We start from the raw sequence: 27,574 nt of genomic DNA on the forward strand, positions 1-27,574 counted from the left end.
ACCGTACTGTATGGTTCAATTTAAAATACGGGTACAATCTGTTGACACTAGTGGGCTTAAGAGAGCCAGTGACCTTGCCATTTGCTGAGTACCCAAGGTGTGGAATTTCATCCCTAAACCTACCCACTTTGTTCCATTTCTTTCCTGATCTTTCTTTCTTTCTTCAGAATGTTATGAAGTTTCCGATTAATAAACATAATGATGCAAAGAGATCAGGATTGTATTTTACTGTGTACAAACACAGAGATTGGGCCCTAGATGGAAACTGAGCCTCCCAATCTCTTAAAGGCCAAACCTGAAAAGGAATCAGCAAGATGCATCTTGAAATGTTCATGTTTTGACCGGCTTTGTTTTGGGTCATTTCTTAGTTACTAAATGTCAAATTAAATTTTGTTACAAATCAATGGGACAAAGCAGACTAGATGGGCCAAAGGGCCTGTTTCTGTGATAAATGGTTCTGGTAAACTAACTTGGAAAGCATAGCTATTTTAAAGATTTACATTAATGCATATTATTTGTGTGAATACTTAATATCACAACTTGATTTGAACTATGTCTCATGAGTACGGTAGAATATTGTCTTGAAGAGATGCTCTGAAATTCTAACTTGTCATACAGGCATACAAGATACACCAACATAAGATATTACCTGTGTGTGTGTGTGTGTGTGTGTGTGTGTGTGTGTGTGTGTGTGTGTGTGTGTGTGTGTGTGTATATCTCATCTATAAAAAGATTGGAAAGAGAAAAGTTCACTTTACCACAATGTGCAGGAGACAAAAACATTGAGCAAACGGTTAGAGCCAATAATCACATTTGCAGTTGGAACAAAAGAAAGTAAGGTTTGAAAGAGTGGATCTTTTGGTGATCACTGAGTAGTTTATGGTTGGTTACTACTTATGAGGGTCATACAGGGAAGTTCATGGACCTGATCACATTCTGTGTGTCATGAAGTGCACACTGTCCAATGAATTACTTTTGAAATATGCAAGCAATGACTTGCAAGGTGAACAAAAACAGCTTTTTATTCAATTTAGACATACAGCACTACAACAAGTCTTTAGAACCACGGAATATTATAGGATAGAAAATAGGCCTTTCTTGTCTGTGCCAAACTCTTCCAGTATTTCTGTAACCATGGTAGCAGGCCCTTCTGACCCACGAACCCTAATACCCGAATTAACCTGCAACCCCCATTCATTTTTGGAGGTTGGAAGGAAACTGGAGCATCCGGAGGAAACCCTCACAGAGACAGGGAGAACGTATAAACTCCTTACAGAGCACTGGATTGGAACCTGGGTCACTGGCGCTGCAAGAGCCTCGCACTAACTGTGCTGATCGCTGCACTTTAGCCACATCCCTTTTCTGGTCTGGACTGCATCAGTGCAGGCAGAGTGCACCTTGGTCTAGTTTTTTTTAGACTGACTTGTGTTGACGTGGGACTTTTCAGAAGTTCAAGGCTCAGAATTGCTTCACAACCACTGAAATGCAGTTGAGTCTTGATGAAGACATCCAGCCTGAAACCTTGGCGTGGTCTTTCCTTCAGATACTTCATCATCCACTGGGTTCCTGAAGCAGATTGTTAGCAGCTCCAGGTTTCAACGTCACCAGCCTTTTGTGTGCACAGTGCAATTTAGGATGGACTCGTGCTTGTTAACGTGGTCTGCTGGGCAGTTTTTAAAAAAATCCTGCAAGTAGCAAATAAATAATAACCAGTAATTTTTAAAAATTGTTCATTGAAATAGTTTATAAGGTTGTTTTGACGGTGGCCAGGGCTGTGGTTTAATGCTTCAATGGAAAGACAGCAGAACGCCCTCTATCTCATTTAGTCTCAATGGGGGCCCTACAGCCCACCCCTTGAGGGCCACAGGACATTTCAGTAAAAGCATTGTTTTCTTTTCACCTTGTGTAACATCATTTTTTTTGGGAGAGAAGTACGAAGGAAACCAGCTAAACTTAACTGCTTTACAAGGGGACCCATAAACTTTGAGTAGAGTTCGGGGGGTATAGGCAAAAAAAGGTTGAGAATGGCTGTCCTAGAATATGTGCTTAAGTTCCCAAAGTGAGGCTCGAATGGCATCAATCTATAAGATGAGAATGTTACCCAGTGAATCACAGCTAAGGAATGGTGACTGAGGTGGACAGGTGGTGAAGAAGGAGTTTGGCACACCTGTTTTCATTGGGCACAGTATTGAGTCCAAAGGTTGGGACCTCGTAATACAGCTGTACACTTGTTAGTGAGAATGTTCTTGGAGGAATATGTGCAGTTCTGGTCACCCAGCTCTATGAAGGTGATCATTAAGTTGGAGAGGGTGCATGATGAGGAGATTTATCAGGAAGTTGTGGAGACCAGAGTGCTTGAATTGTAGGGAGGTTAGATAGGCTGGGTCTTTATTCTCTTGAGCATAGAAGGCTGAGGGATGACCTTGTAGAGGTTTATAAAATTATGGGGAGCATGGATTAAGTAAATGCTCGTAGCTTATTTCCCAGGGTAGACTAGAACTCAAGGGCATAGGTTCAAGATGAGAGGTGAAATTTAACATGGACCTGACAGGCAACTATTTCACTCAGAAGGTGGTCCTTCTCTGGGACAGTCGACCAGAGGAAGCAATGAATATGGGTACAATTACAGTTTTTCAAAAGATATTTGGACAGATCTGTTCATAGGAAAGACTTGGAAGGATATAAGGCCATCAAACCTAGGAGCAGAGTAGGTCATTCAGCCCATCCAGTCTGCTCTCCCATTACATCATGAGCTGATCATTTCTCCCACTCCCCGTTAAGGTACCTGACTACCTGCCTAGCCTCCACAGGCTCCTGTGGCAGCAAATTCACTGCTCTCTGGCTAAATAAATTTCTCTGCCTTTCTGTTTTAAATGGGCACCCTTCAATCCTGATGTTGTGTCCTCTTGTCAGACTCCCCTACCGTGGGAAACAACTTTGCCACATCTATTATGTCCAGCCCTTTCAACATTCAAAACCCTTTCATGAGATCCCTCTCATTTTTTTTTAACTCCAAGGAATACAGTCCAAGATTAGTGTATGTCCCAAATGCAGGGAAATGGGTTTAGCCCAGAATGCCAATTTGAAATGAATGTGTTGGGCAAGCTGTGACTCACTTGACAGGCAATTGATCTAGATTGAAATATTAAATCCTGGCATTGTTTTAATCACAAGAAGTAAGATTTTTAACTTTTTTCTTGCAGAATGGCTCACTTTGGGCAGTGCTTGAAAAGCTGAGAGGAACTAATAACTTCATGTCTGAAGAACAGATACTGAGCATCTTCTTGGGACTCTGCAAGGGACTGAAGGCTATCCATGACAAGGGCTATGCACACAGGTAAATCTTGTCCTGTAACTGGAAGACACTGAACATCAAGCTGGAGTGAGCAAGTCACTCCTCTCACTTCTGGCTTTGATGCTATGAGATGCTAAACCTATCTGACAGATGTAAAACATATGGCATTTTATTGAAGAGGAGCAGGAAGGGACTTCTATCCAGAAATAAATGGCAGACTATTTTCTAAATTGGGAGAAAATTCAAAATTCCCAGATGCAAAGGGACTTGGACGTCCTTATGCAGGATGACCTGAAGGTAAACTTGCATGTTGAGTCAGTGATGAAGAAGGCAAATGCAATGCTGACGTTCATTTCAAGAAGAATAGAATATAAGAGCTCAATGTCACGGCTTTATAAGGCACTGGTGAGACTTCAGTTGGAGTATTGTGAGCGGTTTTGGGCTTCTCGTTTAAGAAAGGATGTGGTGATGTTAGAGACAGTTCAAAGGAGGTTAACTAGGATGACTCCAGGAATGAAAGGGTTATAATCTGATGACTCTTGGCCTGTACTCATTGGAATTTAAGAGAATGAGGGAGGAATCTCATTGAAACTTTTGCATGTTGAAAGGCATGAACAGTAGATGTAGAAAGGTTGTTTCCCATTATGGGAGAGTCAAGTACAAGAGGGCACAATTTCAGGATTGAAGGTATCCACAAAGAAAACAGATGCAGAAGAATTTCTTTAGCCAGAGGGTGGTGAATCTGTGGAATTTGTTGTCACCAGCGGTTGTGGAGCCAGGTCATTTGGTCTATTTAAGACAGAGATTGATTAGCCAGAGCATCAAAGGTTACGAGGAGTAGGCCTGGCAGTGAGGCTGAGTGGGAAAATGGATCAGCTCATGGTAGACTCGATGGGCTGAATAGCCTATTTTTACTCCTATGTTTTGTGGTCTCTGCCCTGGGTGATATTTATTACTCGGTCAGCACCATTCTGTTTGCAAAGTCATTTAATTCCATTCCTTTTTGAGAGATGTGGCTGTGTGCAGATTGACGTCACGTCTTAACATTCACAATATTATCAGAAGTACTTAACAAATTGGCAATGCTTTGATTTCTCCTACAAATGCTTTATCTTTTCATCTCAGGGACGTGAAGCCCACCAATGTTCTCCTGGATGACAATCAGCAGGCGGTGCTCATGGACCTAGGATCAATGACAAAGGGAAGGATGGAGATCCAAGGGTCACGGGAAGCTTTGACAATCCAGGTAGTGGGCAGTTTGGGGTTTTTTTTTTGTTGCATAGTTTTAGTTACTATTACAGAATGACTGTTTATATTAGGTAAACTAGTAATCTACGGATACTGGGGTCCAGTGCAGTAATAAAGGTACTGGAGAAACTCACCAGGCCATGCAGCATCCATGGAAAGCATAAGTTAGTCAAAGTTTCGAGCCTGAGCCATTCTTCAGAAGTGCCCGAAACGTTGACTACCTTTTGCTTTCCGTGGCTGCCTGAGTTTCTTCAGCAGAAAGAATTGCTTATTTTGCAAAATAATAATAAAATCAAATAGTTGGCAATTGTAATCGTATTTTTATCAGAAGAGTCGAATCATTTCATTGTAGCTGATAACTGGCTATCTGTAGGAATCGAGCAGTGATTGCAATAAAATGTTGCTCCAGGCCTTGATGAAGGGCTCAAGTCCGAAACGTTGATTATATATCTTTATCTTTGCTAAGTAAGAGACACTGTTTAACCTGCTGAGTTTCTTCAGTGTCGTCATCTTGATAATTTCAGTCAGTGGAATTGTTTCCCGTGACACTTTGGTGCTACCTCCTCCCCAACTGGCCCATCTTTGCCAATTTTGTCTCAGTAACTTTGACTTTCTTCGGCGTGGCTGTCACGTTTTGCGTTGTGGAGCACAAGTGGGCACTTAATTTGTCTCAGGATCACAGGCAACAGGTCATTTTCTATGCCACAGAAAAGATTTGGTAAGTACAGTACAACTCCGATTCTCCGAAATCCTCATTTATCCGAAATTTTTTCGGAGCCGATCTGACCTTAGAGGTTGGAAAAGAAATTCACTCAACATGAAGTTAGAGCGACGATTGATCTTGTTTCAAGTAACTCCCTCCCCCCTCTCTTCCCATTTCTTCCTTACCTTCCCCTATTGACTTTTCTCTCCAACTCTCCCTCTCAAACTGCGCGTGCCACCATCTCCCAGTTACAAGCGTTTGGAAGAATCTCATGTCCCGGTGTCATCATGGAGAGTGGCCTCTCAGGCAGGAGCACGACCTCAGACTCAGAGCCGTTCCCTCTCCCCTCCTTTCCTCCTCAGTATGATGCCATCTCTGAACCCTCCCCTCAGTCTTCTACCACACGTGCACACTGGACTCCCTTGTTGTTTAAACCTTGATACAAATGATTTGCTTTTGCTGCTGGGCTGTTTTTTTTTAAAAAATGACCAGTTCTCCTAAAAAAAATGTTTATCTGTCATAGGCCTGGTCCTGACCATTTCGGATAATCGGAGTTGTACTGTATAACCGCAATGAGGTTAGGAGACAGAAAAACCAGTGGATATGGGTTAAAAGAGGAGGAAAGGGTTAAGGGGAAAACTAAGGGAACTTCTTCACGCAGAGAGTGGAGTTGAGTGTGGAACGAACTGCCAGCTGAATTGGTAAATGCAGGCTCAATTTTGACATTTAAGAAAAATTTGGACAGGCACACGGATGGGAGAAGTATGGAGGAATATTGTCTGGATGCAGATCAGTGGAAGAAGGCAGAATGATAGATCAGCACAGACTCGAAAGACCAAAGGACCTGTTTCTATGCTGTCATATTCTGATATTCTAAGACTTTTGGAAGGTCCCTTTGATCTGTCTATAGGAGGGTATTTGAACGTCTGTAAAGGTCTCACCTTAATTTGAGTTTATTGTCATATAAAATGTTCAGATACACAGATATTCTTGCTTGCTGCAGCCAGATAGCTATCTGATGTACATCAACCACCATAGTTCAATTACAAATGACCACAAACACCAAGACAGAAAAGGGTTAATAAATAACAAAGGGTAGATAAATATTCACAGTTGCATTTAGCACAAGAAAAGAAGAGTGACTTTTCAGTCATGAAGACAGATTTCTTCGTGGTCCGAGGATAGTTCAAGAGCCTAATTGCTGATGGATTAAAAACTGTTCCTAAACTGGGACCAGACTTCTGTACCCTGCATAAAGGAAGCAGTGAAATCACAGCAGGATGAAGGAGATCCTTTATGATGTTGCCTGCCTTCTTGAGGCAGTGCCTCGTTTTGATGGTTTCAATGGATGGGAGGTCCGTGCCTATAGTGAATTTGGCTGGGTTTACCGCATTCTTCAGCACTCTGCATTCCTTGGCAATCAAGTTTCCAAACCAGGCTATGATTCAACCAGTGAGTATACTTGCCACAGAGCACCTGTAGAAGTTTGATAGAGTATTTGGCAACATGCCAAAAACTCATCAGACTTAGAAAGTTGAGGCGTCGCTGATCCTTCTTCTGGCACCCTGTCGTGGTATGTTGTTTTGCTGGTTCAGCTCATTTAGTGCTCACTTCATTCACACTAGAGTTGTCTACCTTCAAATACACTGTGCATATTTCTTTCTCTTCCCCCCCCCCCCAAGAATGTAGAGTTTAGTTTTTTTTAACTTAACTCCTAACCCATCTGTTTTTACCTAACTTCTATCCCATCTGTTTCCCCTGTGCCTTTTTATTCTATTCTCTCCCATTCATAATCCAGCTCCCAGAACCAGCCTTTGTTACAAAATACAATAACATTGCACTTTAGTGCTTCCATGTTGCTTTGCTGGCACAGGAAAAATGTGGGGAGCATTTTCACTTTCGTTTGCAAGCCTACTTCCATCAAGAGTGCTCAGATGTGTAGCTGGAGGCAGATGTTAATCATTTAAATTCGCAGAAAAGATATCAATAGGATTGAAAGAGTGCAGAGAAGATTTACTAGGATGTTGCCCGGACTTGAAAAACTGAGGTACAGGGAAAGGTTAAACAGGTTAGCACTTTATTTCCTGGAGCGCAAAAGGAGGGGTGGGAAGAGATAGCTCTGTGAATGGAGAGGGAAGAGGGTGGAAAGCTGAGGGAAGGGCGACAGAGGGATGGGGAAGAGAGGGAGAACAGGGAGTGGGCTAGTATAAACCGGAGAAGTTGGCGTTGATGCCGTCCGGTTGGAGACAGAACATTAGGTGTTGGACCTCCAATTTACGCGTGGCCTTGGTTTGACGGTACATGAGGCATGTCAGCAAACCCTTTTTTATTTGAGGATGAAGTGATGTTTATGCTGGGAAGATATATTTTTATCCCACAGAAACTAAGTTTTAATCCTGAATGGCAGCACAAAGGGATCTAGGTATAACCATAGAGTAGTATCACAGTTTAGAAAGGCCTTTTTAAAAAAAAACAACAGCACAGTTGCACAGCTACTGCTATTTCACAGGCAGCTGGCTGTGGGAGTCTACAGGTTCTCTCTGTGACCACTTGGGTTTCCCCCTCGAGTGCTCCTCCTACATCCCAAAGATATGCAGGTTAGTCACTTAATTGGTCTCTAGATCATGGCTAGTATGTAGGTAAAACACGATTCTGTTGACACTGTGGTTAAGTGAAAAAAAAACACAAATGTTGGAGAAACTCAGCAGGTCAAACGGTGCCTTCCTGTAGCAACGTTTCGGGCTTGAGCCCTTCATCAAGGTGTGGGGAAACATGGGAGATGTCTGAACAAAAGGGAAGAGGGGTGGGTAGTGAGGGAGGGAGATGATAGGTGGAGAGGGGAAAGGAGTCCAGGCTAGGTGGAGAGAGAAAGAAGGTAGAAACTGGAATGACTAGTTAAGTGGGGTGGTGGGGGGGGGGGGGTGGTGAGGGAAAGCAAGCTGAATAGTGGAATGCAGTGAACTCAAGGTTCATGCCCTGGGGTTGGAGAGTGCCCAGATGAAAAATGAGGTGTTGTTCCTCCAATCTGCGTGTGGTCTGGGTGGGGTAGTGTGAAAGGCCAAGGCCAGACATGTGAGCTTGGGACCGCAACTCAGAATTGAAATGGTTCGCTACGGAGAGGTCGCTTTTGTTGCGGACGGAGAAGAGGTGCTGGGTGAAGCGATCTCCTAATCTGCAACCAGTCTCTCCAGCGTACAGAAGGCCCCAGAGGGTGCACCAGATGTAGTAAATAAGTTCTTTGGGGTAAAGTGTTGCTGAAAGGTCTGTTTGGGGTCTTGGACTGTGGTGAGGGAGGAGGTGTGGGTGCAGGTATTACACCTTCTATGACCACAGTGGATGGTGCCGGGGCGGGGGTGGGGGGGGTGATGGGTGGGGAGGGAAAAGTGCACAAGGGAGTCGTGGAGGGAGCAGTCCCTATGGAAAGCTGAGAGGGAAAGAGAAGGAAAAATCTTTTTGGTGATGGGGTCCTATTGTAAGTGCTGGATGCAGAGGCTGGGCACTCTCCAACCCCAGGGCGTGAACCTTGAGTTCACTGCATTCCACTAATCAGCTTCCTTTCTTTCCCCCCAGCCCCCCCCACCTTAACTAGTCATTGCAGTTTCTATCTTCTTTCTCTCTCCACCAGCCTAGACTCTTCCCCCCACTTTCCTGCTGTTCTTCCATTCCCCCCCCCATCATCTCCTACCCTCACCTCCCTTCCCCCTTTTGTTCAGACATCTCTCATGTTCCTCCACTCATTGATGAAGGGCTCAAGTCTGAAACGTTGGTGATGTATCTTACCTTTGCTACATAAAGGCAATGTTTGACCTGCTGAGTTTCTCCAGCATTTATGTGTTTTTTCTCATGGCTAGTTGTGTACATGTTTGGAGTTGATGTGAATGGGGGCAGAACAGCAGAACAGGGTTGGGTTGGTGTAGGATGTGTAAATCAGTGGTTCTCAGCCTTTTTCTTTCCACTCACATCCCACTTTAAGTAATCCCTAGGCCATCGATGCTCTGTGATGAGTAAGGGATTGCTTAAGGTGGGATGTGGGTGGGAAGGGAAGGTTGAGAATCACTGCTCTAGATCCAATTCTTACTGAAATATTTTGCTGGAGAAAAATTGTCATTGGCCCATTTTCTTTGGAGATCAGAAACCGTGCACATAACGAGTCAATGAGGGACGATTAAAACAGTGGTTTTCAAACTTTTTCTTTCCACCCACACACCACCTTAAGCAATTCCTTTCTCATCACAGAGCATCAATGGCATAGGGATTACTCAAGGTGGGATGTGGGTGGGAAGAGAAAGGGTGAGAACCACTGGGTTAAATGGATACTTGATGAGTGGTCCAGACTCTGGAGCTGAAGGGTCTGTTTCCATGCTGTCTGTCTGTAAAAAGCAACAAAAAAAATGCCAGAACCACATATTTATCTCTCGGGCAGTGAAAAAGACGTTCACCTTTCAAAAGGAGAGGATTGGAGCATGATGTGGCAAATGGTGGGTGGGAGAGGAAGTTCAGTTTTGGTGAGAGCAAAATTATGACCATTAAAGCTCAGTTGAGCCATAAAGATTTATCCAGAGGGAAATCTGAGAGAAACATTTTTTGCCCTGAAAGTATGAACACAGACCTCTCCCACATTTTTAAAAATATTTCAGATACAGTATGGTAACAGGCCCTTCCAGCCCACGTCACCCAAATACACTCTTGTGACCTATTAACCTTCTAATCCTTGCCTTTGGAACGTGGGAGGAAACTAGAGCATCTGAAGGAAAGCCACGCAGACATGGGGAGAGCCTACAAATTTCTTGCAGACTACGGTGGATGCAAACCTGGTCACTGGGGCACTGTGCCAACACTACCTGCTGCTCTGCTCCACTAAGTGTGCCATATGTGGTGGGTAGCAAAGGTTCATTGAACAGATGAAGAAGAAAGGGTGAGGCAGGTTAAATGAGCCTGTTAGATCAAGAACAATTTTTTTCTGTATGTTCCATGTAACTCATTACCATATGTTGACATATCGTTGTTCTGTTCCAGGACTGGGCAGCCCAACGCTGTACCATATCCTACCGAGCCCCTGAGCTCTTCACTGTGGAAAGTCACTGCATTATCGATGAGCGCACTGACATATGGGTATGTATTCAAATTGTTATTTCATGTTGAACTCTTTCATTTGTCCAGCTTGAACCCAGTCACAGCAACCTTTTCAAGTTTGTGGTGGCTCTCTACCAGGGAAATCCAAAACTGACTCCTGAGGGTACCATTAAAAAAGCCATTCAGTGGCATCACTGTTCCATTACCTTGAGGAAGGGCTCAGGCCCAAAATGTCAGTTACATATCTTTACCTCCTGTGGACGCTGTGAGACCTGCTGAGCTCCCCCAGCATTTCTGTGTGATTACTACAATCACAGCGTCTCCAAACCTTCGTGATTCACTCACTATTCAGAGAGGCAGCAGAGAAAGCTGCCATCCCCTTGCATGCTCTGATTCTGTTTCATCTCTTTATGGGGAATGAATTGCAGATCGCGAATGACATTCCCTCACTCCTCCACCCCACTACATTGTCTTTTACCCATCATTGTATTGGTGTCCCCTTACCTTCAAACCATCAGTTACTGGAAACAATTTTCTTCTGTCTTGCGCTGTTTCATCTCATTATCCTTTAGGTAAAGGAGAGCAACCCAAGGTTCTCTCATTTTGTTGCTAAAATTTATGAAATAAAAACAAAATGCTGGAAATATTCAGCATTTGTGGAAACCTGGAATGATTCTTCATTTCTTTTTAAATTTAATTTTAGACATTCAGCTCAGTAACAGGCCATTTCGGCGCTCGAGGCAGTGCTGCCCAATTGCACCCAATTGAACGACAACCCCTGTGCGTTTTTAGAGGGTGGGAGGAAACCGGAGCCCCCAGAAGAAACCCACGTAGACATGGGGAGAATGTACAAACTCCTTACAGACAGCGTGGGATTCGAACCAAAGTCCTGATTGCTGGCACTGTAACCACGTTGCGTTAACCGCATTGCGTTAACCGCTACGACAACCTAGTTAATCTTTTCTAACTCCCACCACGATTTTTCACATCTTCAATAATGTGGCGACCAGAATTGAACACTTGTGTTCTCCTTGAGGCCTAAGCATTACAACGTAACTTCCCTGTTTTCATACATTATGCTTCTAATTTGGGTGGCACGGTTAACATAGCAGTTAGTAAATGACTACAGCACCAGTAACCGGCACAGACTGTAAAAAGTTTATATGTTCTCTCTGTGTCTGTGTAGGTTTTTCCTGGTGCTTCGGGTTCCTCCCATGTACGGGAGTTGAGGATTAATTTGGCAGCACAGGTTTAAAAATGGCGAGAATTGTCTTCTACTGTACTGTAAATAAAATTTAAATTTAATTGCTAGAGACAGAATCCATATTCTTTACTAATTGCTCTCTTAAAGCGTCCTAAAAACCTTCAAAGATATGTGTGCAAATGTGTTTGGCTCCCTCCCTCTGTTCCTGTATACCTTTCAGAATGGACTGTTCAAATTCCATCATTCTTTCGGTAAAGACTCATGTTCCATTGCTTTGTAAGTTATAGTATTTTAAGTAAACACCCAAGTAATTTTTTAATGCAGTAGTGCTTTTTTTATTTATTTATTGTATAGGTGAAATATTTGTGCTGCATGTATTGTTTGTGTGTGAGTTATGTCCGGTTGTGTTCTTCATCTTTTTGCACCGAGGACAGGAGAACGCTGTTTTGTTGGGTTGTACTCGCACAATCAGATTACAGTAAACTTGACTTCGCTTCAGCCTCTTTCACCCCTTGAGGCAGTGAATTCCAAAACCCACCAACCTCTGACTAAATATGTTTCTCATTATCTCTTCCCTATTCTGTTCAGTTTACCGTTCCAGATTAGAATGGAGGTGTTTTGCTTCCCCTGTCCTATTGTACTTGGAGACTTCATTACTACAGATGACAGACATTAGCTTTATGCATGTTACTTGGAAATGTTGCTTTTTTTTAACATAATGAGAAACTTTGCTATGTTTGATGCTATGCATAGGGATTTGTGCTAGAATATACACTCACTGCACTCAGTAGTATTTTTGATGGACTGTGGTTTGTCTCCAGTTCACAAGCTACCTCAGTGAAGAGTGCATGTTCATTAATTTCTGAGTTGAAGAAACGGCGAATTCAAGAAGGCTCATGATATCAAATTGCGTACACCCACACTGAAATGCAGGTAGCCAAATATCCAAGCCAGAATTTATTTTCGTACTTTGAGGAAGGCACTGGTCTAATTTCAGCTCTATCCCCCTCCACAGAGATAGCAGTGGATGTGAACTAAATGAAGTCTGGTCTCCATTCTCTCTCCGTTTTGAATGCACAACCCACACGCTTGTGTTTCTCAAACAGGTAGCTCAAAGAGAACTACAGCATGGAAATGGGCCCTTCACCCCAACCTGCCCATTGCCAGCCAAGCTTGTCCCGTTTGCCTGAATTCAACCCATATCCCATAAGAGATAGGAGCAGAATTAGGCCATTCACCCCATCTAGAGCTCGGCCATTCGAATCATGGCCGAGATACTCTTCCTTTTAATCCCATTTTCCTGCCTTTGACACCCTTAATAGTCAAGAGCCTATCAACCTCCACTTTAAATCTACCCAGTGATGGCTTCCTCAACAGTGTGGGCGAGTTCCACAGATTCCCCAACCTCTGGCTGAAAACAGTTCTCCTCATCGCTGTTCTAAAAAGATATATTCACAGGCTGTTACCTCTGGTCCTAGACTCTCTCACTACAGGAAACATCCTCTCCATGTTCTTTTGAACCTTTACTGACCATATACCTGTCTCGATGTCTTTTGAACGTTGTGATTTCATCAGGCAGCTCGTTCAATTCACCCACCAACCACCCTGTGTGTGAAGAAGGTGCCCCACAGGTCCCCTTTAAATCTTTCCCCTCTAATTTTAGATTTCATGTCTGGGGAAAAAGCCTACGACTGTACCCTGGTCAATGCCCTTAGGATTAATTCCTTTTAAGGCCCATGAACCCCCCGCCCCACCTTCCCCATCGGCCTTCTATACTCCAGGGGGAAAAAAGTCCCAGCCTTATAATTCAAGGCTACCAGTCCCTGCAATATTCTGTTGAATATTTACCCCTTAATGATGTCTTTCTTAGAACTGGGTGACCCAAACAGCACACAATACTCCACGCAGTCTCATTGGTGTCCTGTGCAATTGTAACAGATGTCCCTGCTTAATGGTCCTGGTGATCTAAATGGTATAGGCTGCCAAGCCTCTTGCTGTGAATGAGTTATTGATGATCCCAAAGTTTGGTGAATGTGCTGTGATTAATTTATTTCCAGTCTCTAGGGTGTGTGCTCTATGCTATGATGTTCCTGGAAGGACCATACGATGCCATATTCCAGAAAGGAGATTGTGTCGCATTGGCTGTACAGAATCCAATAACCATTCCGGGAAACTGCAGGTAAAGGCATCTTGGTGGAGTGCAATAATTTCTTCAAGCTTTCACTTTTTCAACTTTAATAGAAAGGTGTGAAACACAAAAGTCTGCAGAGGTTGTGATTGCAGTAAAAACCCAGAAAAGCTGGAGGATCTCAACTGGTCTCCCAGCGTCCTAGGAGGTAAAGGTATATTGCTGACATATTGGGCCTGAGCCCGACCTTGAAGATTTCTACAGTTTCCCAGATTCCGTTAGCTGCCCCAGATCAATTCTGTCCACTTATCCACGTCCAATTGTCACCTTTCGTTTGTTCATCTGCTATCCTCCCCCAGGCCTCTTTCCTTCTCCCCAGCCTTTTAATTCAGGCATCTGACTGCTTTCTTGCTTTTACATTGAGGAAGGGCTCAGGCCCCAAAACCTCAGTAATATATCTTTACCACCTATGGACACTGCAAGACCGGCTGAGTTCCTCCAGCATCTCTGTGTTTACACTACAATCACAGCGTTTGCAAACTTCTGTGCTCCACTGTGACATTTCAGAAATTGGTTGTGGAAAACTGATTTAGCTCATTCCAGAGAAACTTCACTATTCAGTGAGAGTCAAGTTTATTGAGATGCGTGTGTCGAGAGTGAAATGTTAAGAAGTTCTTTTTTTAAAATGGGTGCACCCTATGAGTTAGCTTTGCTGGGCAGTGGGAAGGACAGACACAAGAACAGTGTGGTGGTCTTCTTTCATTCTGTGGAAGTTGGCTGAGCAGGTGCTGTGGAAGAAGAACAGAGTGGTGGTCTTCCATTCTGTGGAGGTTGGCTGAGCAGGTGCTGTGGAAGAAGAACAGAGTGGTGGTCTCCTTCTTTCATTCTGTGGAGGTTGGCTGAGCAGGTGCTGTGGAAGAAGAACAGTGTGGTGGTCTTATTATTCCATTCTGTGGAGGTTGGCTGAGCAGGTGCTGTGGAAGAAGAACAATGTGGTGGTCGTCTTCTTCCATTCTGTGGAGGTTGGCTGAGCAGGTGCTGTGGAAGAAGAACAGTGTGGTGGTCTTCCATTCTGTGGAGGTTGGCTGAGCAGGTGCTGTGGAAGAAGAACAGTGTGGTGGTCGTCTTCTTCCATTCTGTGGAGGTTGGCTGAGCAGGTGCTGTGGAAGAAGAACAGTGTGGTGGTCTTCTTCTTCCACTCTGTGGAGGTTGGCTGAGCAGGTGCTGTGGAAGAAGAACAGAGTGGTGGTCTTCTTCTTCCATTCGGTGGAGTTTGGCTGAGCAGTTGCTGTGGAAGAAGAACAGTGTGGTGGTCTTATTATTCCATTCTGTGGAGGTTGGCTGAGCAGGTGCTATGGAAGAAGAACAGTGTGGTGGTCTTCCATTCTGTGGAGGTTGGCCGAGCAGGTGCTGTGGAAGAAGAACATTGTGGTGGTCTTTTTGTTTCATTCTGTGGAGGTTGGCTGAGCAGGTGCTGTGGAAGAAGAACAGTGTAGTGGTCTTTTTGTTTCATTCTGTGGAGGTTGGCTGAGCAGGTGCTGTGGAAGAACAGAGTGGTGGTGTTCTTCTTCCATTTTGTGGAAGTTGGCTGAGCAGGTGCTGTGGAAGAAGAACAGTGTGGTGGTCTTCCATTCCGTGGAGGTTGGCTGAGCAGGTGCTGTGGAAGAAGAACAGTGTGGTGGTCTTTTTGTTTCATTCTGTGGAGGTTGGCTGAGCAGGTGCTGTGGAAGAACAGAGTGGTGGTCTTCTTCTTCCATTTTGTGGAAGTTGGCTGAGCAGGTGCTGTGGAAGAAGAACAGTGTGGTGGTCTTTTTGTTTCATTCTGTGGAGGTTGGCTGAGCAGGTGCTGTGGAAGAACAGAGTGGTGGTCTTCTTCTTCCATTCTGTGGAGGTTGGCTGAGCAGGTGCTGAGGAAGAAGAACAGTGTGGTGGTCTTTTTGTTTCATTCTGTGGAGGTTGGCTGAGCAGGTGCTGTGGAAGAACAGAGTGGTGGTCTTCTTCTTCCATTCTGTGGAGGTTGGCTGAGCAGGTGCTATGGAAGAAGAACAATGTGGTGGTCGTCTTCTTCCATTCTGAGGAGGTTGGCTGAGCAGGTTCTGTGGAAGAAGAACAGTGTGGTGGTCTTCTTCTTCCATTTTGTGGAAGTTGGCTGAGCAGGTGCTGTGGAAGAAGAACAGTGTGGTGGTCTTCTTCCATTCCGTGGAGGTTGGCTGAGCAGGTGATGTGGAAGAAGAACAGTGTGGTGGTCTTTTTGTTTCATTCTGTGGAGGTTGGCTGAGCCGGTGCTGTGGAAGAACAGAGTGGTGGTCTTCTTCTTCCATTCTGTGGAGGTTGGCTGAGCAGGTGCTGTGGAAGAAGAACATTGTAGTGGTCTTCTTATTCCATTCTGTGGACGTTGGCTGAGCAGGTGCTGTGGAAGAAGAACAGTGTGGTGGTCTTCCATTCTGTGGAGGTTGGCTGAGCAGGTGCTGTGGAAGAAGAACAGTGTGGTGGTCTTCATCTTTCATTCTGTGGAGGTTGGCTGAGCAAGTGCTGTGGAAGAAGAACAGAGTGGTGGTCTTCTTCTTCCATTCTGTGGAGGTTGGCTGAGTAGGTGCTGTGGAAGAAGAACAGTGTGGTGGTCTTTTTGTTTCATTCTGTGGAGGTTGGCTGAGCAGGTGCTGTGGAAGAAGAACAGTGTGGTGGTCTTCTTCTTTCATTCTGTGGAGGTTGGCTGAGCAGGTGCTGTGGAAGAAGAACAGTGTGGTGGTCTTCTTCTTCCATTCTGTGGAGGTTGGCTAAGCAGGTGCTGTGGAAGAAGAACAGCGTGGTGGTCTTTTTGTTTCATTCTGTGGAAGTTGGGTGAGCAGGTGCTGTGAAAGGAAGGTCATGCTGAGTATGTGTTGAGAAGTGGAAGAATCGTGCTGAGCTGCATAAAAACTAATAGGCCCATTGAGCCATATGTTCTGCTCCTATTGTATAAATCCTATGTAAAGAATATATTACTGTTCTTTGAGCTGAGTTTGACATTCATACAGCATGGTAATGTGAGCCCGTGCTGCTCATTTACACCCAATTTACACTACAACCGCCGTTTTGAAGGATGGGAGGAAACTGGAGCACCAGGAGGAAACCCACGCAGACACCGGGAGAACGGACAAACTCCTTCGAGACAGCATGGGATTCGAACCCAGTCACTAGTATCAGTGTTGCGCTAACTGTTTGCCTCCGAATCTTTTACCTGTCCAGGTACTCGCAATCCCTGCAACATCTGCTAACCTCTATGATGGTTGTTAATCTCCAAGAGAGACCGAATATCACCTGGGTGTTGAACCAGACTGAACAACTGCAGCCTGCAGGAGCTGTCCAGGAGACAAAGATGATTTGACAACAAGCAGCTTAATCTGGAGTAGACTTCCATCATTTCTACCTAGAAGAAAACTGAACAGCCTACATCCAGTACTTCTGTCAGCTGGGCAGGATCCTGTGTGATCCCACACTACCTTGCACTCAGTGTTTTACAATTTTCAGTGGGCAGAAGAAATTGCAGTTTCTTTCATTTCAGAAGGAATTGAGTCCCTGTTTTGCACCAACTGTTTGTGCTTTCATTTGAATTATAAATAATCATCAAATCCTTCAGCACCAGGTATGATTATGTGCTTAAAATTTGATCCCAGCGTCTTGCTTTGAAATGGTCTCCCTGCACGAGAGACATAGTTTGGTAAAACTTTTGGAAAACTGCTGTTAGGTCCTGCCTCTCAACAACTTTCTGTCAGTGATCACCAGGTACTAAGTGTTCATGACTGGAATGCATCGACTGCGTGTATTAAAGCAAGTGGGAAAAAATAGCCTTGCAGAGTGCAGACTGGGCACAACGTATAAAGTTAGTCTTTGAAAACAGATTGAGCTGGGCTTCCAGGTTTGTGACATAGAATGAACAGAAAAATAATTAAGTTTCTGGAGCAAGTGTGAAAACCTTGTCATATCTTTTGCTCTGAAGCCTTGCAAACACCAATTGACATGTTAGGATTAGGAGTGAAAGCAGAAAATCTGTAGATGCTGGGGTAGAGTGCAATACACAAACGTGCTGGAGAAACTCAGCATCCATGAAAGGGAACCAGGGTTTCGGCCCTTAGCCCTTTGTCAGGAATCTGGAAAAACAGAAGTGAAAGGATGAGGGGTTAATCGAAATTGGAGGCATTCTCCTCCCCTGGTCTCTCTTGCTTTCCCGACCCCTGTCCTCCAGCCACCCACCCTCTTCCCTACCTGTTAGCCTGTGCTCCTTCCTTTCCTCCCTCCTCTTCTTAACCTCAGCCCCACCACCCCTCAGGTGCTTTTCCAGTTTCTTGATCTCTGTCCAGAAACATTTAATTGCCTTTTATTTCCTATGGATGCTGCGAGACCTGCTGCTGTGTATCTCCAACATCTTTGCGTTCGGATTAGTTAGTTTTAATTGGGTTGCGTGCTTTGTTTGGGATTCCCGAGAGAGGCTGGCAATATTTCATGGGGTTTTTTTGAGTTAAGTTTTTTTTTCTCTTGCCCCACTTCCAAAACAAGATTCGGGCCCTGAAATTATCACCGATCCTGGTTGCAGAATTCGGAAGTTTGAATCCATCTAGGCCAAGCAGACTGCAAGTAAGCCCAACACTCATTCTTCTCAGTCAAACGGGAAATGAAATTTTCATCCTCTCTGCAAGATTATTTAGACCTAACTCTCCTATTTTTCAAGCACTTGTCTGACCACATTTTGCAGCCTTGTCTTTGGGGAAACTGTCGATGTCCAGTTTTCAGCCTGCTTCCTGAGATTGTAGCAGTCCGAGCTCTTTCTGCCAAAATCTTCTGTTTCAGAAATGTTTCAGTTCCTTGTTGGAACTTGTATGTATGTTTAGATTTCTTCCTTCCCTTGCATTGCACTGTGCCACTGAAATTGAGAAATTCTCAGCCACTGTACATTGAACTTCAGAAAATAGGAGCCTCCTGGCCTGCCATTCACTATAATCTTGGCTGATCGGTCCCAAAGATCAACACCTTTTTTCTGTGTCACTTAAATTTGGGAGGAGGGAGGTTCTACTGCAACTGTACAAGGTCCTGGTGAGGCCACATCTGGAGAACTGCATGCATTTCTGGTCTCCTTACTTGAGGAAGGACGTACTAGCTTTGGAGGCAGAGCATAGGAGGTTCACCAGGTTGATTCCAGAGATGAGTGGGTTAGCCTATGAGGAGAGATATAATTGGCTGGATTTTTCTCACTTGACTTGAGAAGAATGAGAGGGGATCTTGTATATATAAAAAAAATTATGAAAGACATAGATGGAGGTAGGAAAGTTGTTTCCATTCGTGGGGGAGACTAGAACTAGGGGACACACCCTTAAGATTCAGGGTGATTTAGTAGATTTAGGATGGAGATGAGAAAGAACTGCTTTTCCCAGAATGTGGTGAATCTGGAATTCACTGCCCATTGAAGCAGTGGAAGTGACCTCAGTAAATATACTTAAGACAAGGTTGGATAGATTTTTACAAAGTAGGAGAATTAAGGGATATGGATAAAGGCAAGTGGAGATGAGCCGATCATCAGATTAGCCATGATTTTATTGAATAGCAGAGCAGGCTCGATGGGCCAGATGGCCAACTCCTGCACCTGTTTATGTTCCACTCAGCCCTCGGTCTCCTGATCTTTCAAAAAATCGATCTCTCTCTTCTTTAAGTACCTCAAATGATCCAGCCTCCAGAGTAGAGAATTCCAGAGATTCACCATCTTCTGTGAGAAGTTCCTACGCGTCTGTTTAGGATGACCATCCCTTTATTTTGTAGTTGCATTCACTCATTTGACTGACACATTGGTAGAAACCATTCAACCTCAAGCCTGTCATGCACCCTTGGAATCTTATTTCTTTCAATCTCATCTTCCTCATTCTTCTTCACTCTAAATAATACAGATATATCTTTTTTTTAAAAAAAAATGAGGAACTACATCTTGGCAGTTTCCAACCAGACAGCATCTTTGTTGACCTCCAATTACCATTTGCCCTGTCCCTCATCTCTTCGTCTCCCTTCCTGCAGCTCCCCACCCCCTTCCCTTCTAGCGGACAGCTACCCTTCTTAGCCTTCTCCCCCCATCACTTCTCTGCTGATTGTTTCTCTTCTACCCTCCCATCTCTACTACCTCTTGCCCCTCCACCACCACCCCTCCCACTTCTTTACCCGTTTACCTCCTGAAGAAGCCCTGAGCCTGAAACGTCGCGTGCCTTTTACTTCCTGGAGTTGCAGCTGAGTTTCTTCAGCACCTTTTTTGCGTGCTACAACTTCTTCAGCCACTAACCATCAGTTGCCAAGAATTAGCCCACTGAATCTCTGTTGGACTCTACTTCTCTGGCTTTCCTTTAGACCCTACCTCACTTCTTTCCCCACTACCTTCCCCCAGCTCTACCTCTCCCCTTTCCCTGTCTCCTTTCACACAGACATAATCAATGCTCACCCTCTCCCTTGTATCCAATTAACACTCCTCCTGCAGTGAGCATTGTCTGTATTCTGAGATTTCCTGTCTTTTTGCTTATTCATTGAAAGGCTCAGGCCTGAAAAGTCGGCAATATATCTATGGATGCTGAAAGACCAGCTGAGTTCCTCCAGCATTTTGATGTGTTTTCAAATCTTAGTATATCCGTTTTAATTAAGGGGACCAAAGCGCTGCTGGGTAACCCAGATGGTACACAAGAAAATGCAGTGAATTGGAATTGTAGTAGTTAATGTATTATAATAATGAAGCAGAAGAGGTCATTCAATTTTGAAAGAAGTTTTAAATCACCCCCCCCCCTCCGTTATTAAAACAACTCCTAGCATTAGAAGCGAGGAATATTTTGTGCAGTCAGCATTGCTGCATCACTCAGTGAGACAATTAGCAATGTTGTACCTCAGCATTTTGCAGGAATCCAATATCCTTTGATTCACTTAGTCTCCAGAAACCTCTCGATTTCATTCTTGCAAGCATTCAACAACAATTCTCAGAAGATGAGAATTCGAGCGGGATTAGGCCGAGTTCATCCCGCCATTTCATCATTGCCTCATTTACTATGTTTTTCAACTCCATTCTCCTGCCTGCTCCCCGTAACCTTGACCCCCTTGCTCCTAATGAAAACCTATCTACCTCTGTCTTAAATATACCCAATGACTTGGCCTCCACAGCCATCTGCAGCAACAAATTCCACAGACTTCCCCACCCCCTGAATAAAGAAATTCCTCCACATATCTGTTCTAAAGGGACACTTTTGTATTCTGAGGCCGTGACCTCTTGTCCCAGACTCCCCCACCATGGAAAACATCCTTTCCATGTCCACTCTATCCAGGCCTTTCAGTATTTGATGGTTTCAATGAGATACCCTCTTTCTAAACTTCAGCAAGTACACTCCTTGAACCATCCAACACTTCTATGACAACCCTTTTTATTGTAGCGATCATATTTGTAATCCTCCTCTGGAGTCTCTCGAATACTAACACATCCTTCCTTGGATAAGGAACCTTGCAATAATTAAATTGTGATCTGACTAATGCCTTATAACCCTGCTTTTATATTCTATCCCTCAAACTGAATGCCAGGATTGCATTTGCCTTCCTTACCACTGACTCTACATTCAGGTTAACCTTTAGGGAATCTCGCAAGTCCCCCGACACCAACCATTCTGAACGGGGACACATACTAGAGGTCCCCCTGGGGTCCACAGCACATTTAAGGGGAGCCACGGACTGAAATCATGGATTTTTTTTTTGTTTTTATGTAGTCAGTTGGAGAGAAGTACAGAAGAAACCAACTAAACTTGACTGCTTCACAGAGAAGGGAGCCCATAAACTTTGGGCAGTGTCCACAGGGGGCCATAGCCATTAAAAAAAAAGGTTGGGAATGGCTGCAGAGTTTACACCTCTGATTTCTGAACTCGTCGTCTTTTTTTGAAAACGCCTTTATTCCTTCCACCAAAATCTGTGATTATACAATTCTCTCCACTGTAGTCCATCTGCCATTTCCTTGCCCAGTCTCTTAACCTGTCAAAGTCCTATAAACTAACTGCCCCTCCTCGGATCTTAGTATCACCCACAAACCTGGCCCAAGGCCATTAATTCCATCATCCAAATCATTAACCTGGATTTGCGAAAACCTTTTCGAACTCCATGGTAATAGATCCCAGGATTAGAGGGAGAGCGTGCAGGTTTCTGTTTCCACTGCAACCTTCTGCTTTTGTATGGCTGGAATTAATTCAAAGGAAAATGCAAACCTTTTTGGTATTGTATCACGAGTGCAATTGTTTATACTTGTGCATATTCACTCAAAGGTCAAGTGAAATAGAACCTCACATTTGTTTGCTGTTTGTATGCTTGCTTATGGGATTTTGCTCTGCATCACGCGGTAATTCACTGCAGGAAACCCTTGGGCTAAAGTAGCAATGTAGGGTCTCTGCCTTTAATGAGCAGCAAGTTTCTTGATTACAAGTTGGCCAAGGTCAGGTTGTGTCTAATCTGATTGCATTGTCACGACGTTTAAATTCACCACTATTTTTGAAATGTCGTCATTGAGAGTGGCATAAATTAGATTTTGGTTGCATTTTGAACTTGTGTGCCTCCTCGATTACATCCTTGTGTGTGTACTCAGTGTGTTCTGCCTTCAATCCAACTATTTGCATGGATTTAAGATAATGTGATGTTAAATTCTTTGTGTCCAGTTGACCTCCCTCCCATGTGTGGTTATGGATGTGACGAGCCTGGTTATGCTGACGGCATTTGTTAAAAGTTACTTACCCCCTCCCCCCCCCACCCCACTCCCCACAGCTATTTCATTATTCATGTCAAAAATGCAGAGAAAACCAGCATAATGAGTGTTTGTATAATGGCATTACTGCGTTTATTTTACCTCTGCTTGAGGGATGAAAATTGCATGTTAGAACCAAGCCCTGATGTTTGGACATTGGTTTGGAGTTCCTCTTCTGTCAGAAATACTGCTATTATTTTTAATCTATTTTATAGTTGTAGACTACCCAAAAAAAAACCCTTCAGCCCACTGCATCGACACATCAAGCACCCGTCCACAATAACCCCCAAACGCCCACCATCCACCCACTTGTACCGAGGGCCAATCAATCTGGGATGCGGTAAACAAAATGGACGATCTCAAGAGACGGCCATGCAGTCGCAGGGAGAACACCACACTAACTGTACCAGAGGTCAGGATCGAATCCTGGTCCCTGAAGTGTGAAGCAGCAGTTTAAATAGATCTGCCGTTGGCTCTCGCATAATGTCCTTCTTTTATAAAATTCTTTGATTCTTTCTCTGAATGTCATGTTCGAATCAAAGCCAAATTGAGTCTTTGCTGGGATGGAACTCTAGGAATCTAGTTTGAATTCCTCACTCCTGCTTTCTAAGTTAACCCAACAGGGTGAGAGCAGTTAGCCCACCAGGGAAGTTTTCCTCTGGTACTGAAGTTAACTTCTAGTTTGGCTCTTTTGAATTGCAGCCCTTATGACCTTCTTAGTAATTCTGAGCTGAAGATATTTTCTTAATCTATTAACCTAAATTTGCAGATGAGCCATTATTGCCCAGCCCAGGTTGTTGTTGAAACAAGATTGGCTGCCTTCTAGTTATCCTCCCGCACGTCTGTCCAATTTGAGCTTTGGAGTGCGTCAAAGCCCTCTGGACTTCTTTGTACGATGCTACTGTTGGCAGGGGCTATGGTAACATGGTGGTTAACAGGACGATCACCCAGAGCTCTGGGTAATGGATGCAGTTACACCTCAAGAGAAGGGAACGTTAAATAAGAGCGCTTGAATCTGTATGAGTATGTATTCAATCTGTATTTAACAATGCAAGTGCTTGTATCTCTATGACTGTGAAACTCACGAAGGAATCTATCCTTAACCAGTTCTGCCTGCTGTCCAGTTCAAACTGCGAATTAAAATTCAGGGACAGTGAGGTATGTCATAATCAGTCAACATCTATATTCAAACAGTACATTAAAGAAGAACTACCTCATTAACCAAGTTTTTGTCTATCTGCCTTGATTTGATTCAGCCAGCAAAACAAATTGATTCAGTTAAGCTCCTAGGAAATTTTTGGCAGTGCTTTACCGGCCAAAAGCTACTACATAAACGTCTGTTTTGGTTCTGGCATCAGTTAGTGTGGTTTGATATTAGCAGAGTGATCTGCCACCCATCAACCACGTTAATGTGGAGATCGAGTCAGACTCGAGCTCAAACCGTTTCCTTCTCTAAAGCAGCCATTCTCAACCTTTTTCTGGATACACCCCCCCCTTAGAACTCTGCTCAAAGTTTATGGGCGGGGCCCCCTTTCCCTGCGAGCAGTCAATTTAAGTTGGTTTCTTCCATACTTCTCTCCTAACCCAACTCTGCCAATACCTTGAGGCTCTCCCCTCATTAAGGATTTCAGTCCATGCCCTCCCGACCCTCAAATGTGCTATGGCCCCAATAGAGGTGATATGTCCCCTGTTAAGAGTGGCTGCTTTAAAGGACACCAGTGTAATTCACTGGTCTTTTACTCCAGGAGTTCTTCTCCTGCTTTTATGTGGCAAACTTCCCCCCACCATTGATGTACAGACACTGCTGTGAAACTTGGGGTGAAGGAAGTTGGTGGAGGAGCACTCCGCTGTGAGAAGACGACCTTCATTCCCCAGCGCCTTCCAAGCTTTGCCGGGGCAGGGAGAGCAGCAGATATAAATGAGTGCCGCTTTGTACAAGTTTTCCAAAACAGCTGCCAGAAATGAGATGTGCAGTGGGACTGGCCTTAACTTGTGGATTTCCGCAGAGCACACTCTGTCTTTCATGGGCTTCTCCCTCTGAATGGGCCAGCTGTGTAATCCGAGTATCGAGGCAGTTGATATCCCAATGTGTGTTTGTCGTATTATCTGAGTAATTTTGTTTGACCTTGAATCTGGTATTAACCAGTATCAGAACTGCCTAACTTTCACCTGCAGCGTTTCTGACAATTGCATTCCAAAATGGAACGTGGCTCTGTTTAAACATCTGTTTTAGTCATTTACTGTTTTATTTGAAGCATTGCGTCTGTATTTAATTCCAGACTTAATTTAAAAATGTTGATTTTTGCATGTTGTTCTGCTCTTTGGTTTTGCTGTATACTGGAATATGGTGTTCACTTAAAACTTTCTGGTCCGGTTGAACAACTTGAAAGGGTGAATCTTCCACTCCTGTTTTACCCAATCTATTTTTCAATCAGATTTTAATGTAACCTAGATTTTTTTTTAAAAAGCTGGAGCTTTGCCACCATCTTTCAGTTGTAATACCAATGCTAGAGCGCCTGATGATGCAACATTTAGTTTGTTTACTGTCACATTTTAGCTCGTGTATTGAGAGGGGTTCTTCTGTGAGCAATCTGCCTGGTTATCTCTTCGACTCAATACAGCTGTATAAAGGCGCCACAGTTAGCATAGCGGTTAGCGCAATGCTGTTACAGCGCCAGTGATCGGGACCGGGGTTTGTACCTTCTCCCTGTGTCTGCGTGGGTTTTCCCTGGGGGCTCCGCTTTCCTCCCACTGTTCAAAATGTACTGGGGGTTGTAAGTTAATTGCGTGTAATTGAGCGGCACAGACTCGTGGGCTGAAAGAGCCTGTTACCGTGCTGTATGTCTAACTTTAAATGAAAAATTAAATTAAAGAGCACAATTTGCAGATTATAGAAATCCAGTGAAAAGAAAGATCAGTTAGCACCAAACAAGGGTAGCATGAGAGCACCGCTGTGGGGTTCATTCAGCCTGATGGCTGCGGGGAAGAAACTGTCTTTAAGCCTGTTGATGTGCACCTTCACGCTCTTGATGTCGATGGGAGGAGGGAAAGAGAGTATGTCAGCGGTGTGATGGGTCCATCAGTATGTCGGCTGCCTTCCCCAGGAAGTGAGAGGTGTAGAGCACGGAGAGGAGGGAAGTTTTCTTGATGTTCTGAGCTGCATTCACCACTTTGTGTAACTTCCAACCTTGAGCAGAGCAGCTGCTATCCCACACTGTGTTGCATCCAGCAAGTGTCCTTTTGATAGTACCCGACAGTAGTTGTTGAGGGAGAAGGGGTACATGCTAAACTTCCTAAAGTTCTAAGAAAGGTGTTGGTCCACTTCCGTGATTGTCACATCAATGTGCGGTTTCAGGCATGAACATAGCTTCAAATTCTTTGGAATAATTATCAACTATTGCCACTTCACTGTTGTTAATATGAGCAGGGAAATGGAGTCTACCCCCTTTCCTGAACTAGTTGGCATTCTTATGCCATTTCTTATTGGCATTTAGAGAGAGGCCAGTGGACTTGATTGTCTTTAATGTGAGAGAAGCAGCTCAAGATGTTTTACAGAAACACTTGGGTTTAACCATCCCAACAACTCAGGACTAGTTTATGTTGGGGAACCTTGTGAAGGAGAATGAAAGGTGGAAAGAATCAAGGGTGGGGGTTACACAGCTTTGAACCCAGGCAGTGGGGCATGCCCCTCCTGATGGCGGAGCAGTGAGTCCCTTGACTGTAATTTCATTCTGTGTACAAGGTGACCAAGGGCAGCTTTATTGTCCACCCTTAATTTAGATCTGGGCCATTCTGGAAGACAGTTGAGCACCACCAGCAGAGTTTTGTGGTAGCAAAGGCCCCTTCAGGCCAGCACGAACTAGCATAACGTCAACTAAGACTGTTCTTTCTCAACCACCATAGAGGATAGCTTTGAGCTTTGTTTCACACTGTTGCGGGGGGAGTGCAGAAATGAGCATGGCACTGTAAGGAGCGCCAGGCTATTTCTGCTGATGTTGAATCTTTGATTAAATGTCACTTTGTGTAATATTACATCTGTTTTATTATATGACAATAAAAGAAACTTGATTTTAGGTGTGTGTGTGTGATACAGAGAGCAACCAGACTGATGTGGATAATGACGAATAATCCAGTCTAATTTTGTAAAAGAGGCATTTTCCAGAAGTGATTTACTCCAGGTAAAACCGAACTTGAAAGAACATGGTCTCGTGTATTTCCACTTTGCTATTTTTGTTCCAACATTAATCCATTCCTACTCTAGGCAAATGAGAACATTTACTCCTCACTGTCTAATGGGAGGTTTTTAAATCTGACAGCTGAATGACAGTAACAGCAGGCGAAGCTTACTTTAAACATTTGATCCAAAAAAGCAAAAGCACCTCCCTCCCATTGCACATTGGTGCGTCAGTCTGGGCTTGTGTCAAAACCTTCTGGCTGGTGCTATGGATTCAGTCTTATTCACTCAGTGCATATAAATAGATTTCTGGTTTCTTAATTGCCTTGTCACAGAGGATATTTTTCACGTTGTTTTGGTGAATGTCTCTCCTGCTCTTTGTAGAGGTACATGTATTTATTTATCTGCCATGTTTGTGACAGCCCCAGGGTGATTCACAGTTAGTTACACTGTCATTGTTGTGAAATAGGGAGGCTCGTCAGCCCATCACCATCCTGCAAACAACATCCTGTGTAGATAGTTGAGGGACATCGGGATCTTCTCCCAGCGGTTGCATTTGATCTGAGGGGTTTGAACGGGCCACGGCTTTATTCCTTGGAGCGCAAGGAAGAGATGGGTGATCTCATAGATGTAGATAAGATCAAGAGAGGAACTGATTGCAGGAAACAGAGGATCAGGGATTCGGTAGCCAAAAGACATAGGTTTAAGAGGAGGGAGGGAGAAAGTTAACAGGATGTTGAGGGGTAACAGCTTTACAGAGGGTTGATGGAATAGGCTCCGAGAAGAGGTGGTTGAAACAAGTACTATGAGACTCAAAGTCATCCAGCCTTCAGCCCAACAAGTCCATGCCAACCAAAATGTCCCAATCTCAAAACCCATCTCTGTCTCAAAAGGGATTCTTGCTTCTCTTACTGTTTGGGACACTAGCAATACTTGTGCCAATCTATTCCTCCTGATTTTGTCCATGAGATCACCCTTC

At 44.1% G+C, this 27,574-nt stretch overlaps 1 protein-coding gene across 4 annotated transcripts in view; it reads left to right on the forward strand.

The window, feature by feature from the left end:
• Nucleotides 1-26,494, forward strand: part of stk16 (serine/threonine kinase 16) — a 40,584-nt gene extending 14,090 nt beyond the window's left edge. For 3 of the 4 annotated variants that reach the window (XM_069935954.1, XM_069935955.1, XM_069935956.1), the window contains exons 4-8: nucleotides 3,204-3,337; nucleotides 4,421-4,541; nucleotides 10,263-10,358; nucleotides 13,581-13,702; nucleotides 16,880-26,494. In XM_069935954.1, coding sequence (XP_069792055.1) covers nucleotides 3,204-3,337; nucleotides 4,421-4,541; nucleotides 10,263-10,358; nucleotides 13,581-13,702; nucleotides 16,880-17,018 — 612 coding nt within the window. In that variant the 3' untranslated portion in view covers nucleotides 17,019-26,494. Of the gene's footprint in view, nucleotides 1-3,203; nucleotides 3,338-4,420; nucleotides 4,542-10,262; nucleotides 10,359-11,505; nucleotides 11,843-13,580; nucleotides 13,703-16,879 lie in introns of those variants that run through there. The other variant, XM_069935957.1, reaches the window with a different exon arrangement.
• Nucleotides 26,495-27,574: the final 1,080 nt, after the last annotated feature.

Source organism: Narcine bancroftii, chromosome 4 (assembly GCF_036971445.1).
Source record: "Narcine bancroftii isolate sNarBan1 chromosome 4, sNarBan1.hap1, whole genome shotgun sequence".
Classification (NCBI taxonomy): domain Eukaryota; kingdom Metazoa; phylum Chordata; class Chondrichthyes; order Torpediniformes; family Narcinidae; genus Narcine; species Narcine bancroftii.